This window comes from Athalia rosae, chromosome 7 (genome assembly GCF_917208135.1).
Source record: "Athalia rosae chromosome 7, iyAthRosa1.1, whole genome shotgun sequence".
Lineage (NCBI taxonomy): Eukaryota > Metazoa > Arthropoda > Insecta > Hymenoptera > Athaliidae > Athalia > Athalia rosae.
The window spans coordinates 3547105-3565536 of record NC_064032.1 but is presented as its reverse complement, the minus strand read 5'-3'; the positions used below and the strand labels follow the sequence as shown (position 1 = coordinate 3565536).

Here is an 18432-nt window from a genome sequence, read left to right as displayed (position 1 = left end):
ATTTTTTTTTTCTTTTTTCTTTTTCTTCTGATCCCGGAACCACGCGACAGAAGTTCGCACACGCATTCATAGACTCGAGTGTCCAGAGGTGGGTCGATCGATTTTCCGCACAAAACTGTCGTAGCTCCGGTGCATTTCCGCTATCGTCTACAGGTTGTACCGCACGTAACGCGGAGTGAAGGAAGAACGGCACGTATCCGGCGGATGTCGTTAGCGGTTTCGGCGGGTGGTGCGAAATTCAATCCGCGAGTAGACTCGCCGAGGGATGAAGAGGAGGAGGGGGAGGTATGGGGTAAAGGGTACGGGGCATGGGGAGGTATGGGGTATGGGGTAGTTTGATGGCGGTGGCGTCGGTTGTGTTGCGGAGAAATCCTTCCCACTCCTTTTACCGCCGTCGGAGGCGACCCTGAGCCACCGCGTTCGTACGGATCCAACGGGGCTCTACGGCTCGCCTAATCGTTCTGGCCCATTAGGGCTCAATTAAGCAGGCCAACGCGGCTGGTAGCTTTAAAGCTGTTGCTAATGTTACAAATGTTGTTTGCGATGCCGATCCAACACGATACTTACCGACGAACCGGTAACCCCCGATTCCCCCCATCCCCCCCATCCCCTTCATCCCCCCCATCCCCCTCAAACGCTCCCTAAACTTCATTCCTGCGGGGTTAATGGGGCGCGGGATTTAACCGAGTCCCGGTATGCGTAACGCCGCGAATCCGACGGTGGACCGGTGAGATTTCGCGTCCGAGGGAAGACGCGGTGCTAACCTGAGGTCATCGAATAATCGCTCGTCACCCGGTGTCGTCGGCGAACGGATCGTTAGGACAGAAATCGTTTGGACAGAATTCACTTCGCAGTCGTTTCTACAGAAAATTCCTGCCGATGGATCGTTAAGACAGAACTGCGGGTGAAGGTCGTTAGGACGGAATTCTTACTTCTGTCCTAACGAACTGCCTGAGGATCGTTGGGACAGAATATGATTTGTGCAGCGAAAACGGATTCCGTCCAAACGATCCTCACTCTGTCTTCGAACGACCACTCGTGTGTGTCGTTTGTCCGAAAACAAGCGTCTCGAGATATCGCGTCGGATGTCCGTAAATCTCGACCGGGTTACACGACGTGTAACGCAATTGAAGCAAGAGAGGGCGGCGACGGAAGGGCGACCGTTTTTCGAGGGGCGAGCAAAACTTTGCCCCGTTTTGACCCGCGTAATTAGCTTGACCGAGTCGGGGCCGTTTACTCTCATTGCGATTTGTTAACGGATCGTCGAACTTTGTTAACGGATCGATCGATCGATCGACCGCGAAGAGAAGGGGGCGGGGGGGAGGAAAAAGCTGAGCCAGGGATGAAAAGTTCGCGGAAAAGCTCTAGGTGGGGCGAATTTCCGAATGAAAAGGCGTCGCGCCGAACGGGGTTTTGTACCCCTCGGCAGACTCGCGCTCCGCGTCAAACAACCGGTTGGTGGAAATAACGGGGCGTTTAGGGTGAGAAATTAACAATTAACCGCGTGCCTCGCTAGTTACGAGATCCGAGGAAACGTTTTCGGTAGTGGTGTAGCGAAGGTGGAGGCGGAGGTGGCGGTAATTTTCGTCGCTAATTGATTCGCGCTCGGTCGTACGTGTCGCGCGCGATGTGGGGCTCCTCGCTCTTACGGCTCGCGCGATGTGGAACGAGTTAATCGAAGTGTGAAACCGGTTAGCGGAGCGCGCAAGCGAGAAAGGAAGGGTAGCGGCGGCGCCCCCCGTTCTACTTCCGGTACACGGGGGGAGGGGGGAGGGGGGGATACCGGGAAGAAGAAGAAGAAGAAGGAGAAGGAGAAAGGGGTTAGCAGCGACGAGGGTCGGTCGGTGGGAGGTCGCGACTCCCTGACAGACGCCGATCCCCCGGGCAAAGTACTCGAAACAATTTGATAAGCTGACAGAACGGTTGCTACGCAACTGTATCCAGCTTCTCCACTATATTCAACCGTTAACCAAGGATGTACCGAGCGAATCCTTAAAGCCGGAAGTTCGAACGCCACTTTCGAACGTCGCTCGCACACCGCTGTTAATTATTATACCGCGTTACAATTAGACGCCGCGGATATAAGATTCCCCAAAATTCTTCGCAATTGTTTGTCGAAACGGAGGGATGCGAATCTCGTGTTCGAGACGGAGGAGAATAAAATTTGCAAAAAGAAAAAAAACAATTCCACTGAGTGAAAGTAGCGAATTTTGTTGGAAATTTTTTCTCACCTGTAGACAGTGTCTTCTGGCCAGCCATCCGATGTGTTGCAGTTGCGGAGGGTCGGGTAACGCGGATGCGAGCCTCAAGGCTTTCTGCGTCAGAGCAGCCAGGGCGGAATGTAAAGCGTTGAACCATGCGTTGGCTTCCGCGTTATCCAACGCCCTCAACCAACACTCGTGAACACCGTCCGGCGAATGTAACTCCAGGGTACGGCCCTCTGAAACAACGGAGAAGAAGAAAAAAGTACTCAGCTTGGAACGATAAATGAGCGAAGTATCGAACGAATCGAATCTCCTTGATCCGACCATCGACGAGTCGTCGGGCGAAAAACAACCCTCTTTCAAGTTAGTCACAACACGGTGGCCGAATCGGCGTTAATCTACCAGAGTAGCTGAACGGCCAGCAAAGTTAACCCGACCAACCGACCGACCGACCGACCGACCGACCAATGGCAGATATTCCGAACGGCGAAGGGCGAACTAACCCGTACACCTCGGCTCTTTCGCGGAATTCATTTACACACGTATGTGCCAGCTGGCTGCTGCCACCGCTGCGCTAAAACCCGATTTCTCGTATCCCTCGATCACCCCGCAGGAGAACGGGGTGATGGGGGTGAATGGGGGTGAGTGGGAAACGGCCGAACAACCCGAACCAGCGGCAGAGGCGGCGGCGGCATTGGAACGTGAAGAATCGTCGATACCCGGGCGCGTTCGAAACTGCCGGAGGTCGGAGTAGCTCGTATATTATCGTAACGGGAAGTGCGTAAGGGTTGGCGGGACGCGGGGGAAAGAGGACGACGGCGGTCTTTTCTCGCGAACGAGACAGGCGCGAGGTCGCTTTTCCCTCCCGGTATTTTAGCCCGCGATTTTAGGTCGTGACGTTTTAAAGCCTTTCGAATAAAATGTCCCTTATACCGTTCTCTCTCCTCTCCGGTTTTCCCACTTTCCCTCGTTCCCTCCCTTTTTTTTTTCTTTTTCCCTCCTCATCTTTTTCGTTCGCCCGTCTCTCTTCTCTCTCTCTCGCGGCCTCGCTGACTCGGACGGTACCCCGACACTCCGATTGGTTCACCCCTTTTCAGCGGTTTTCGTTCTTGTTTGAACAGACGTGAATGGAGGTAGAGAGAGAGAGAGAGAGAGAGAGAGAGAGAGAGAGAGTCGGGTGCCGCCGCGTTGGCTCTCGTCGTTTGTACGAGGAATGAATGCGGAGAGCGTAACGCGGATGGTCGGGTACTGAAGTATAACCACCGAAATGGCAGAGAATGTTATCAGTACTCGATCAAAAGCAAATTACATTCGAGTCAAAAGCCCGCCCGGTGCATTTTCCGGTTGGAAAGGCTTTTTCTCCACCCCCCTTCTCTCTTCCCCCGCCCTCTCCAGCCCTCCCTCCCGCCCTACTCCTCTCCGAGTCCTCCGCAGATACAACCACTTCGATACTCTTGGAGACCGAGGAGACGACGAAGACGACTACGGAAAACTCGTCGCGACCTTTCCCTATTTTCTTTGCCTATTTTCTTACTACGCTTCGCCTTTTCTTCACTTTTTACAATCTTTCTCTTTCTCACAACATTTCCTACCTCGACTAGGCGAAGATCTAATAGTTTCGCCCGCACCAGACGCTGCATTATAAAGGCACTATAACTTCCAGACTGGATGACAACTCAATTTCAAGTTCTACCCGGGCTCCTCTGACTAGCTTTCTCGTCCCGAGTCCCGAGCAACTTACTCTCCTTCCTTTCACCCCCCCCCCCCCCCCCCCCCCCCCCTCCCCGTCTTCCCGTAGGATCATTCGCTCGTTTAGAGAGGGTCAGGAAAATAAGGGTATTTAGGTCGTCCGGGGAACGAGGAAAATGGAAAAAAATTGTGTACACGTAAAACGTAACGATGAAAAAAAAAAAAAGGAATCAACGGATAGATCTGGAAATGCAAAGCTTCTTTCCTATTTCGGCGAGCAAAAATTTGACCGAGATACCCGCCGGAAGGAATCAAAAAGCAAGAAATGAATGAGAGCAAAGAAAAAAAAAAAGCGAAAAAAAGGAATAGAGAGAGAGTTGGATCAGCGGTGGTAGACGATGGTGCGGAAACGGGTCATTATTTCGTTAATTAAACAAACTTTTCGCCATATCTTTGGCCCACGCAATTAAACAAGCCGTCGAAGTTCGGCGAAGCGCGGATGGGTTTCCCTTACTTTCTTACTTTCTTATTTCTGAATAGTGAGATTTTTTTTTTTTTATTTTTCACTTCCTAGTTTTTCGGCGTCGAGTGTTCGGAGTATAATCCTACCGCCGTGTGTCCCGCGTACACGACGATGGAAATAATTAAATTAAAAAAGCTCCTCCTCAAAAAAAAGGAAACCCGCGCCATCCGAACTTCGAAAAAAACTCGGAAAAATTAACCGACCTGAGATCAAAATTACAATTTTTCTTTTTCATCACCCAACTGAAATCGGAACGAAAAAGAAAGCGGGAGGGGGAGAAAAAAAAAAGAGTTGGCAAAAAATTTTCAATTTCAGACAAAGCTCGCCCAGAGGTGTAGGGCGTGCGTGTGTACGGGCGTAACGTTTAAAAAGAAACCGGGCGTGAAGAGGATCAGGGTTTTGTTTGCTCGTTTGTCTGCGTTTAGCAGAGATCCGGCTATACGGACAGCACCCCCCGAAGCGAGTCTCTGATTCAAGTATTTGCAAAAATTTTATGTAAAAAAAAAAACAAAAAAAAAAAAAGGAGAGAGAGAGAGAGAGAAAAAAGACGGAGAGGGAGACAGAGAGAGAAAGAGAGAGGGGGTTGCGGGGGTGGGTTTGGCGAGAAAGAATATCCATTCTTCAAGTTTGTCCGGAAAGATTTGTACATAAATTTTAAAGGGGTTGGAGGGGGGGGTGGGAAGGGGATCTGCTACCTAACCCGAAATAGAATACGAGACGCGAGCTTTTGTTCTCTTATTCGGTAAAGTAATCAAATAACGAATCACTTTCTTGAAGCGATCTTTCAGTTGGCGAAGAAGCGCGGATCGGGATTGCCGGAAGGAAATAAGAGAAAAAGGACCGTACTACGGGTACAAACCATAACAATGAATCCCGTTAATTCTCTCAACTCTCCACTCTCCACTCTCCACTCTCCCCCTTTGTATTACCCCGCAGCTTTTATATAAATAAACAGAAAACGCGCCTCGCGTTCTACTCACTCACTTTCTCAAGTTTTCTCAAAGTAGTAGTTTTTTTTTTTTCTTCCTTTCTGCCTTTCTTACTTTTCACTCTTTCTTTCATCGGAAAAAAATGGGAAAAAATGTCTCCTCAAAAAGTAAAAACACAATTTTCTTCATTATAAAGTCAAACAAGTTGACGATAAAAAAGAAAAAAGGGAAAAGAAAACGAATATCCAAAATAAAGATGCACATTCGACAAGGAGAAAGAAAAAAAAAAAAAAAAACTTCAAGCGGGCCGATCATTAGCTGTAATTTTTTTTTTTTGTCCCGTACGAAATTCGACGATTCGAATTCTCTTCGAAATAGATTTATAGTATTTTTTTGGTCGTTAATCTGTAATCCAAAAATGTGGGATGCCGTCAGATGGGGACTTTATCATCGATCGGTGCGGTCGAACTTGGGAGTTTTTCCTCCGTTTTTTTTTTTTTTTGCTTCTATCGTCGGACTTGGCGATGGTGATAATATTCCATAAATAAGATATGAATATGACGATGAAATATGGTCGGTTGAGAATCGCTGAATCGTACGGAAGGCAGAGGGTCGCGTATGCGCCGACTACAATGCTGTCTGGCTGTTAACATCTCGCTCGCCCTCTTGAAATTTCCCCTTTCTTCAACTAGGTACTTTCCTTTATAACGAAACCCTCTCTCCCTCTCTCTCCCAAAAGGGGGTGACGGCCTAGCCGCTCCCCGGCTTTCCTACCTACTCCCATCTCTTTAACGCGTTGTTCCTCCCCCTCCGCCACCCCCTCCCAGTCTTCTTCTTCTTCCCTCAGGTTAGCCTTCCGTACAGCGTCGTACGTCGCGCGAATACACGCACCCCTTTTTCACCCTTCCCTCCACCCTTTTCGACCAATCCAAACACCGGCCGCTGCGCTCGCGAGTCACCCCTCTAGGTTTTTGAAAGCTACACGGGAAGCTTCTGGGACCTGACCATAGCCGGGGGAGATATATTCCTCTCGACGCTTCGGCGCCGTAAAAAAAAATGGTTTCTTCTTTTTATTTCGTCTTTCATTCGTCCCCCTCTCGCTTTTCTTCAGCGGTGTCTCGCGCGGCGTTTGTATTTACGCGGGGAAGGATCAAAAATCCACTCGCAATCAAGTCTCTGTCGTCGTCGTCGTCGTCGTCGTTTCCGTCGAGTCGAAGGCGAAAAAAAGGGTGCGCGAAGGGAGGAGAGAGAGAGATAGAGAGAGAGAGAGAGAAAGAGAGAGGGAAATTGTAACGCGATCCTTTTTCAGCGACGCAACACGTACGCTTTTTTTTCTTCAAGGGTGCAAATTTCTGAGGACAAACGTGTAGCTTGTACGTCGTGATTGCGAAATTCAGCGAATGCGCGACTCACTCGTTTCCCACCTACCCACCCCTCCTCGTAAATGCGAACACTATACGCCCGTTTGTAATTGAAACGACATCAATTGAGGAAATGCAACGATGCAGCAAACTTGGCGTGCGAATACGCTGACTCGAGGGTGTATCTTGTTACGTCTCTACGTGGAATCTGAAACGGAACGAGGGCGAAGAAACCCATTCGAGGGGGTGGTTGTACGCACGCACGATATAATAGTTACTCGTGATACTGTTGTTGTTGTTTTTTTTTTTGTTTGTTTGTTTCTTTCTTTTTCTTCTCCTCGCGAAAGTCGACGCGAAATAACGACGGTTGTAGGTAAGAAGAACGAGAATATGAGGTGTTCTTCACTCGCCGTGATTCACGAATTTCCGATGTACCTTCATTGATTTATTTTCTCTCTTACTCATTTATCTGAAATATGTGGCTTTTGGGAAACAGAATAAAAAAGATGAATGAATAAATGACGAGTTTGAGATGTGGAGGGTCGGATGGCGCGGCGCGGGGGGTTGGTAAAGATGAAAAATTGTTTACATTTCAGTTCCCCGATTTAATGAGCTATGAATTGAGTTTTAAGATGAAATGACGAAGGAGCGGGGAGGAGGAGGAGGAGGAGGGTGAGTGGTGGGAAAAAGAAAAAAAATTAGGCACGAGATAAGTATAGCGAAAAAATGAGGAGTGAGGGAGGGACGAAGTGAGAGAAGAAAAGAAAAAAAAATGCGGAAAACGTACAGCAAAAGAAAAAGGAGAACTTAAAAAGAAAAAAAAAAAATAATGACGTGTTTTTTTTTTTTTAAAGGCGGGGCGAAGGGGAAGGGAAAACAAAATTGTTTCGGAGTAAGAGAGGAGCGATGTTTACGGATAAATTAGATTTTCTTAATTTCCTATCAGGAGTTCCGTTTCAATATTTCATCACCTTACGGCGGGTAGTACACCGGGCGTGTATACCTTGCGTTGTGTAAACCTAATACCAACGTCCTGCCCACCTACCTACCTGCCTGCCTACCTACCTACCTAGCTACCTTTGACACAGATGCGAAACCGGCGCATTGGCAGAATTTTAATCAGAAATAAAAGGCGAGCAGCTGCTTTGTTCTTGGGGAATAATGCAAAACTCGCGTAATAAACAGCGGAGGGATGAACGGGGGAGGGGGATGGGAGGGGGAGGGGGGAGGATTTGCAAGGGCGATAAGAGGAAAAACTGGATGGTAAAATAGAGGGAAAAGAAGAAGAACGACGACGACGACGACGACGACGACGGCGGCGACCAGAAAAGGACCAAAGAGGAAAACGACGCGCGCGGCCCAAATAAAGCTATGCCAAAAATACAAGAATATAAAAATATGGATTAAAAATAAAATGGAGCAAATAAAATTGACGTACACATGTTATACACGTATATATATATACCGATATGTTTCTACGTAAAAATGCACATGCTTTATGTACATTCGACGGACATAAAATCTAATAAAGCACCAATCTGCAAACATTTTTTTATGGCAGGTGTATAATGACGTTATATATATATTATATACGGATATGCGCGGGCTGTGTAGAAACGAGGAAAAAAATTAGTTACAAAAATAACAGATTACGCGAAACGCGGAGTTTGGTTTAATCGCGGTAAGTGATTGACGGTGGAAGAAAAAAAATTACGATTTCCTTCCCTCCGTCCCCCGCGGTATCTTAGCTGATTTTTTTTTATATCCACGTACCATCTAACTACCCAACATGCTCTAATTCGCTTGAAAAATTCCGATCCGCTCTAAACGAGATAAGCTTCCGTAACCTTATGTACAACGCGTTATAATAAATGCGTAAAAAAAACGTACGCGTACATCGGTACGTAAAAATGCGTATATAAAAACCTACCCTGTGTACGCGCTGTTTACAGATGTGCAAAATATAACGGTGGAGAAAAATGAAGTAAAACGAGGAAGAGGACGACCGAGTGGGGTGCTTCATTATAAGCGAGTAAAGAGTTCTAATCTACGCTAATTGCAACGGCACCGAAAGCACCAACATATTCGCCAATATCGCGAGTAATCTACCCTTTCTCTTTTTTATTTTGTTTTTTCTTTCCTCCTCCCTTTTTTCACCCCGTCGCCTCGCCCCTTCTCGATTATACATATTGTGTTCGCGCGATGTTCAAAGTGAGGGTTCTCCGTCCGCAGCGAGTCGGCGCCGGCGAGGCTTAGCTTGCACTTGTTGGGCAAAAAAAAAAAAAAATTGAAAAAAAAAAATGGAAAAATTCGCAGCTTACAAAAAAAAAATTCACGACAAAAATATACCACGTTTACGGAGGGTTGGGTACAAACGACGCCGTATTTCGTACTGCACGCGCGTACCGCGTACGCGTGAAATATTTTTTCAACCGTATAAGCTTACAATTAGGCGGAGGTTCTAATTAAATAGAAAAAAAAAAAAAAAAACACCCCGAATAACTTCATTGTGTTCCGGAATTGAACTTGAGATCATTGAAAAAAAAAGGCCCTTTTTTTTCTCTTTCTCTTCTTCTTTTGGAAAATTGATATTTTACGCGGATACCGTGACGAATTTTCTTTGACTGCACACACAAGCTGAAGAATATTGCACGTCGAACCTACCCCTCGATATAATTCCGATGGGAACGGAGTGGAAGGAGAGTCGAAAAAAGAGAAGAAAAAAAAAAAAAAAAAAAAGAAAAGACGTAAAGATGAACCCGAAATACCTCAAACAGAACGGAAAACGTCGCTCGATCTACACGTACGCAGAGATATATATACCTGTATGTGTGCCACGATGATAATAATGACGATAACGATAATAATAATAATAATAATAATAATAATGTGCTCAACGATACAAGGCTATCAAAAGTCTCCTTAAAAAGGACATTTATTCGGGGCTCATACGCGTCCCCGAGGCACAATAATACGGCGGTATCTCTTGAAAATACCTCGCACCGAGTTCGGGTTACAAGAATAAGAATCAGTGAAAAGAGAGGAAAAAAAAAATATGAAAATAAAGTGAAGACGGCGATCGAACGACACAATCGAGTATCGTGGGTAATCGGAAAAAAGCTCTGAAATTTTTCGTATTTCGTTATTATTATTTTTCTATCAGAATTCGTTTTTCAAAAGGGATCGATATTCGGGAGCTTTTTGTACGGGGTGAATGGGCGTTACTATGAAATAGATAGAAATATGATAGGTGTGTAAGGTACACGTCTATCTTTTTACATTTTTTTTAATTCTCCAGAAGACAGAAAATGTCGTTCCTCATGTCTCCAATAGACACGAAGAGTGCAAAATGTTTTTTGATGTTTTCGAGGAGAATAAAAAAGGAAAAAAAAAAACCCCGACGAAAGGAAAGAAAAAAAAATAATTGTACATTTTAATTCTAATGGTTTTTTTTTTTTCTTTCCCTGTTGCCATCGTACTCGTATTTGACTCGCAATTTTCCTGCACACAGCGAGGACGTTTCAGGTTGAAATGGGAATTACAGAGTTTAGATGGCCCCGAGAGAGTTAGAATAAACGTAGTGTATGGACTTTAGAGTGACCTAGAGGTATTTGCAAGAGGGATCCTATTTGTCCACACCCCCCCACCCGCCCCCCTCCAACGGTCGGGAGGGGCGGAAAACGACTCAGGGTGAGTCATTGTAGCCCGAAAGTGGACAAACATTTGTTCAATACTCCACCTATATACGTATACATATATATATATATATATATATATATATATACACGCACAGCGAAAAGCTGCATACATCGAAGGAGACTCCCGAGAACCCGGAGATCCCAATTCTCCCTCATTTCGAATTTTCGATTGAAAAATGAGCAAGGTAAAACCGGACAAAAGGATGTCAAGGGTTTTCGAAACGTTCGTTTCTTTTTTCGAATCGTTCCAAAATAAAAGAAAAAAAAAATCACAAGGGTAGAAAATGGGAATCAAACAAAAAAAAAAAAAAAAGATGAAAGAAATCGGGGGAGGTTAACGTATTGCAACTTTGAGCGATCCGAACGATAAGGGATGATACAACAAGAAGGTGGAGTGTGTTCGTCTCCGACACCGCCCCCCCTCCCCTCACCCCCTGTAGCCCCCGTTTCGCCGCAGTGTTTGTTCGTTCCAGGCGAGGGGGAGGGGGGGGGGGGAGGGTCGTGCGGGGGTGGGTATAAACAACCCTGCAGGAAAGACCGATAGTTCCTACCCTACCCCTACGGTGTTGCCAACCGCCGCGCGTCTGAAACAACGACAAATCCGAACCGCAATTCCGCAACCCTCGTCCCCCACCCCCGACCCCCGTCCCCGTCCCCGGTAAATACATCGCCGCGTGTACACGCGTTGGTACCTGTATTACGTAAGTGTACGTGTCGACCGTGTACAGCTTTTACCGGTTCCGCAGGCTCTCGGGTCCTTTACGATTGTACACACATCCTCGATCCTGCACGCGCGCGAGTCTTTCCGCCGCAGGATATATATATATATATATTATATACGCGTTGTATACGTAGCGTAGTGCGTGCACGCAAGCTTGGTACGCGTGTAAAGCGGCGTCTACCTTCGTCCTAAATCTGTACACAATCAACCGCATTGTTTCTCTGTATATACGTACCACGTTTCTCGCTATTCAATCCGATGCCTATAACTACGGTATAAATTCTCTAAGCCTATTTCAAGATCCCTAATACAGGTATAGTATTTAACCGACGAAATTTCGTTCGATGTTAACAGCGTTTCGATAATTCTTTTTATCCGTAGTGCGTAACGAATCAAAAAAGAAAAAAAGAGGTGGTCAAAGGGAAAAATGGAATAGCGGTGATTGTCGCCTACTTACGTCGTCGAGGTGTCCACGAATATCGGATGTTGATAGGCGTCTGCAAGATAACGATGACGAATAGAACACTTTTTTTATTCGGAAAGTCACCGAACTTTTGCCACCGTAGAGTAATAAATTATTCAATATCGATAATCGGCGATCGCCCATTACCGCAACCTTCCGCGGTATAGGGTTGGCCGTACACCGATGGTAGCGTCACTTTTTTTTTTTACGACGGACGTACGTTCATCGATATTCGCGTAAAAGCTCACCAGGCACACCACACCACACTACGCGTGATTCGCGACACGCGTCCGTCCGCCGGAAAGTCCGATAAGCGACTGAACCCAAAATTACCCGCTCATTTCGGGGACTCGACTAATCCCTCTGTTTCTAGTTCTTGCAAAAGTTTCTTTTTTTTTTTTTTTTTTTCTTCCTCTCTCTCTCTACATTTTCACGGAGATCAGGATCCCCTTCCGGGCGTGTCGTCGTCGCGATTATTTTACGGAAATTTATCGGAACACTTGAATTTTGCGATTCTGCTATTTTTTTTCTTTTCGATCGTCGAACGTCGGAGTTTTGCGAAATTTGCTCCCGCTTAATGTACGCGCTGTTTACACGGTCGTGTGATACATCGTTCGGCATACACCGAGGATACGTGGAGCTAAAATCTTCGCCATGTACCACATAAGGTCGTACACACATACATAACAACGTATACGCGATCACATCTGTTCTTGTTCCTGGCAGATGACATTACATTCGTCATATCCTTATACCGGTGGCACACACACACACGAGTTTTTCTTTCTTTTCTCATTCCACCGTACGTTGTATAAAACATTATAACCGACATTCGTCGTATATACATATATACCACATTTTGGAAATAAACAATTTTTTTTTTTTTTTTCAATTTTTTCTCACTCCGAATAAATTTCTTTTTCATTCTTTCTTCATTTTTCGATTTTCAACACCATCGTCGTACGCCACGTACGCGATTGTCATTTCAACGGAACCTTACGTTATTTCGATCTGTGAAAAAAGGAAAGTAAAAAAAAAAAATCACATAAAATAATAACGATAATAAAAATCCAACAAAGAAATTCGTACAATACGAATACGCGTGTGCGCGTTATCATGTTTTGCACAAATTAATCCAAAGTAATCTCTTTTGATACGAGGGGGGTAAAACAGGTGAGGGGGCGGGGGGGGGGGGGGGGAACAGAGGTGGACAATATGCTCTGTGCGGAACGGATCGTCCTGCGGGCATTTTCATATCGGCGACGTTGACCGTGTGTCTCTTATATACCTATACGTATGTACGGGGGAAGGGTCCCCTGTTTTATTCGGGAAAAGAATTGGCGGAGGGATGAGGAGGAGGAGGACGAGGAGTGGGAGTGGGAGTGGGAGTGGGAGGAGGATGTGATGGCAGATTTTTATTCCCGCAGTGCGAACTTTAAATTGTACCCAAGGGAGAATATCCAGCTTCTATAAAACCGGATCCATCCTCTGTCACGTGTGTACATGTACGTACGTACGTACCTCTATGTACGCGTTCACGGCCTTGTATACTTACACACGTAATTTCCTATACACGCGAGACAGGAAACTCGGCGAACGCTACCAGATATAATACACGAATTATAAGTAGCCCCAGGCTGTACTACGAACGACCGCTGATGCATAAAAAGTATTTTTGTAAAAAAAAAAAAAAAATTTCCCTTCTTTTTATCGGCCATACGATCCCGTAAACTGACATTAATTTCGAGCCGATAAAACGCCTCGCAAAAAGAGACGAAAGATCGTAAAAATAATTACGTTTCGTTGGAAGCAAAAACGATTCCTTTTTTTCTTTTTTTTTTTTTATTTTTCTTTTCGTACAACGCGTATTTTCTCAGACGGTAGAGTCGCGAGTCTCGTTAAGATTTATTCTACGGCGGTTGTAATTGTTATACGCGAAGATTGCGGATAAATTTAGCAACTTCTCGAGTTCATTTTAATTACAGACGTATCAATGTGGAATACAAGTTTATGAAAGCGGAGGTGGACATTTCCTCGTAGAATAATATCGCGAGGTTGAAAATTTTTCAACAATCTCTATATATGTATATACATTTCATTGTGTACGTGTATTATTATAATAGCGAAAACTTGTTTCCTTTGTTTTATTATTTCCCTTCCGGTTTATTATGTCTCGTATACGACAGGTGTGCGTGATATAAAGTAGTGTAAATACGTAAAACCCACGTGTACGTACGTGTAAACTCTCTAGATACGCGAGGTATAATTATTATGACATTTGAACAAAACACACGCCCGCCTCCCCCGCCCCCTCCCCCTCCCTCCAACTTCTATAGGTGTATAGAAATGATACTGCAGAAATAAACCACACCACTACCCACTGCCACCACCGCCGACGACCCCCCATCCCTCGGCCGGATATGTTCTAACTGGAAACAAGGCAACGACCGAGAGAACGAGGTACCAAAGTAGGTACGAACAAACGAACGAACGTACGGAGAGAAAAGAAAACGGAAAAAATCAACGACCTTCCGCTCCTTCGCCCTTCCCCCTCAGATTTTTATACCGTTCCTCTTTCTTCCGCTCTCCTTTAGCGGAGGCGTGACTTTTGCGACGATGAAAAAAAAAACAAAAAACAAAAAAGCCGAAGAAACACCTTCGGGATGAATCAAGGCGCGGGTCATCCTCTTGTGAAAAGGGTGGGCATTCCCGGTAATCCGAAAAAAAACGAAAAAAAAGGAGAAAAACGTAGAAACGTAGGGAATACATATAGGAAAGAGGCACGAAACGAAACACAGAGGACAAAAAAGAAAGGGGAGAAAGAAAAAAGCGAAAAAAAAAAGAAACCGAGGTAGAATATGAGGGCTTGCAAAAATGGGCGTTGCGAGTTCTCCGAGCTTCCAAGCGAGCTGCTATATACTACCGGATGGACGGACGGGATGAAAACAGGAAAAAATTTGCATCACAATCGCGAATGGAAATAATTACGCGAAAGCGACGCTACGCGACGCGACGCGAGGGCCGGACTTCCTAGCGGTTGTGCGACGCAAAAAATGAAAAAGTAACAAAAAAACAGGAACAAAAATTAGAAAGAGAGGAAAAAGAAAAAAACCCAGAGAGGGGAGAACGATATATACGCCAAGGGTACGTCGTTTCAAAGTGACTGTCTCGCGAGCAAAAAGGCAGCGCTCAATTTTCATCGTAGCCGCCAGTTCCGCTCGATTCTCTGGACGACCTGCAGCCAAGCGACGCATATTACAACGAAAATTTCCCCGTCGCGAGTCTCGAGAAAAATTTCCGACATTTTTTTTTTTTGTCATTGAGATCGAAATACGCGAGAGTCCATCTGGACGAGGAGGAGAAAAAAAAAAGAAAAAAAAAATAATAATTTCGGACAGCCGGACTTCGCGTTCGGATGTATATTTTGAGCTTCGACAAATTGCGGCGCATCTATATGTATGATAATAATAACGCAGCGCGTCATGTGCATCGGTTTTCTAGGCCATCGTGTACGCACACACATATGTACGTCGTACATATAAAATATACATACAGGGCGCGTATATATGTATACGGTTGGCATTAATGGGTCACTGTGTACGGGATAAGGGAAGCATTCTGTTGAACAAGCTTTGCTACGTGTTCGACGCGGCGCGCGTCGGCCCGAAACAGTGCGTAAGCCGGCTGGAACCGATCGTGCCCCGTGGAACACGGTCAGCCCCCGATATCCATTCGTCTGGACGTTTTGACGATATCTATAAGCGAAGGCTGCCCGCTAAATTCGCTATCTCTGTTCCGTAACGCCGTACCCCTCTCTCTCACTCTCTCTATCTCTCTCTCGGCTGGCACACCAGATGCACCGCGTGTATATGTATATATATGCCGATGAATTTGACAGCGTCGATAAATGCGACGGGAACCGAACGAATAGCGACCCACTTATCGGTCTCGCAAAATTTGACGATCGAATTTCGAAGATTTTCCATTTTTTCGATTCAGAACGGGGCGGGAAAAAATTTCGCCGCGCCAAAGATGATTTGCGACATCTTTAACTACTTTCCGAAAGCACGAACGATTTTTTTCAGCGTCCCCGAGATCCGGCGACTCGCAACGTTTTCTGGAACACTTGTGCGACGCTGACGTATATGGAGAAGCAAAAATAATTGAGGTAATACGTTATACGTATATCGTTATCGATGGGGATTTTTTTTTTTTTTTCTCTCCCTCCCGCCATTTCTTTCAATTTCTTTATTCTCTCCGTTCGAGAATGGGTGGATAAAAAGCGAATTTGAATTCGCCGGAGCTTGATCGCGAGGTTGTCGATGAGTCGTCGTTACCGTGAATAAACTAGTTTTTTTTTTCTTTCTTTCTTTTTTTACTCCAATTCACTTCGATTTCCCCCCTCCCTTGTGTATAGAGGGTAAAAGTATAAGGAATGAAAAAGATGTGAAAAGAGGGGGGGGGGGGGGGAAAAAAAATTGGAGAGGACAGGAGGGTATGTAAATGAATAAACATTAAATTGGGCGAAAGAAATGTAATAAAGGAAATATACAGAAGACGCAAACGTGATCTAAATATCGTTAAGATCGCCCCCCCTTCCACCGCGTCCCTTATACCCTTATTTTAAAATGTCGGGCAACTCGATGAAAAAGGAGAGAAGAGGAGAAAAGAAAAAAAGAAAAAAGAAAAAGAAAAAAGAAGAAAAGTTTTCACTTTCCCAAAAAGGAGCTTGACAGGGATTACATTGAATATTCATCCCGGAGAGTCGTTTTAAAGCAATTTCTTTGGTTTATTTTGCATCAGAAGTAGAATCCTCCGGAGTCAATATTTCATTACGACGAGATATCCGTTTTATATACACAAGGCGGAAACATTTCGCCCAAAATGAAATGAAATAAAATTCGAAAGAAAGAAAAGAAAGAAGAAGAAAGAAAAAGAAAGTAAAAATAAAACTAGGGAAATTTTTCATTTTCACACTTTTCATTTCGTATTTAATTAATCAATCGAGCGGAAAACTTTCGACAAGAATTATTGATATTATTGCTCGGGGAGTACGGATACGTTCTGTCGGAAATCCCTTAGCAATACTTGCCAGGTGTACATGCAACCGCCAGGTATCTGCTATGCCAACACGTGCGAGTGTATGCAAAAGTATGTCGAGTGCATGCGTATTATTACGGTACGTATATCACATCCGTTCCGTAATATTAGTATTCTTCGCGTACGTAACTGACGGATGGCCGTTCGCGGATGAAAAAAAAAACGAGAACGAAACGCGCGAACGTGTACAAGCGAACGTTGCCGCAACCGCACGGAGGTGAAAAGAACGCGCGGAAAGTCAAAAGCGCGAAAAATCGCCTTCTACACTTTTTCTCTCATCCGTCTTCCCGCGTATATCTTCCTTCCCTCGCGTCTAACGTCCTACTTTACGCCGTTCGGCTAGACGAGCTCTTTCATTTTTGAAATTCACGTTTTTTCCAGTTTTTTTTTCCCCATCCTCACCTGCAGTTCTGGAAAAGAATCCAGAATCCAAAACCAGTCTCAGGTGCGTGGTCCGAAAGAAGAATTTTCCAAAAAAATTTCACCTCCCAGCGGCGATGACTGTTCGATGACCTGTTTTTTTTTCCCCACCCTTCCAATCGCACTTCCTATACCGCGATTGAGCTCGTCGTAATTTATATTCAAACCACGAGGAAATCTTGAATAAGATTCGCTACGACTAAACGGTAGAGTCGTCTCGAAACTCCCTTCGGAACGAACTAGGTAGCTATATACGTATACATAGGTATATATATATACCTGCTTTCTGTTCGGCAACTGGCAGGTTGGATAAACTACTTTGGTTCAGCGTGTACTTTACAGAGATTCGGGGGTGGGTAGAGGAGGGGGTGGGTAGAGGGGGGGGAGGAAAAGAGCTTGCACGAGAATCGTCGTCGTCGAGTCGTAGCTTTTGGATTTTGGTAATTGCGATTGCACGCGTCAGGACACGTAAGAGCGAAGATTCGCGGCTACCGCGGCACGCGCGTCTACGCGTGACTGGAATCTAGAAACACCGTAGAGTTTTGCGGGGAAATTTCCCCCCGAAAACCCCGTGCGAAAAACACATACACGATATCCCGAGGGGTGTAACGTCGCGCGAAGTGAAATGACGGAACGGAAGAGGGTGTGGGTGGAAAAAAAAAAAATTGGTCGACGAAAGACGAGAATTGAAGAAAACGAAGAATCCGGGAAGTGATGCGAAGACGAGGCGTAACGCCGACGATTTAAATATATATATATATAAATCCAATATCGGAGTTTCGAGTTCCGAACGAACGAGGCGACACGGATCCTCCCACTTCCGATGAGAACCTGACGGACAAATTAGGGGATAAAATTTGACGAACGACAAAAATCTGACGATACATTGAAAATCTATCGGGAGGTTACGAGTTACATCTTTTCCCTGATTTTTCAAACTTTTCCATTTTCGACGTTTTGTTAATTTTCCAATCTCACGGCGAACAAGATATCTTCCCCCCCGACATCCCTCGTCACCGAAACGTCAACTCCACACGCGTACGGTCCGAGGTGTACGCAAGTGCGCGCGAACCACCCCGTATACACACGAGACATTGTTATCCTAAACTGTTGGTCGGTTTCAAGGTGATCCTCTGTGATCCCGATTCAGGCGACGCACGTATATATATATATATATACAATATAGGTCGTCGTGTACATAACCGAGTAACACACACACACACACACACACACGTTATCCGTAACAGTGGGGTGTGATCTCCGAACAGAATCTATCCGCGGAGCGTTTGCCTCGGACATTGAGGGTGCCTCGGACCTATAGATA

The 18432-nt window shown here is 45.4% G+C and overlaps 1 protein-coding gene across 4 annotated transcripts in view; it reads right to left on the bottom strand.

The window, feature by feature from the left end:
* Nucleotides 1–18432, bottom strand: part of LOC105693494 (beta-1-syntrophin) — a 190910-nt gene that overhangs the window by 16180 nt on the left and 156298 nt on the right. For all 4 annotated transcript variants that reach the window (XM_048659089.1, XM_048659088.1, XM_048659090.1 and 1 more), the window contains one exon: nt 2232–2440. In XM_048659089.1, the coding sequence (XP_048515046.1) occupies nt 2232–2440 (209 nt within the window). The remainder of the gene's footprint in view (nt 1–2231; nt 2441–18432) is intronic.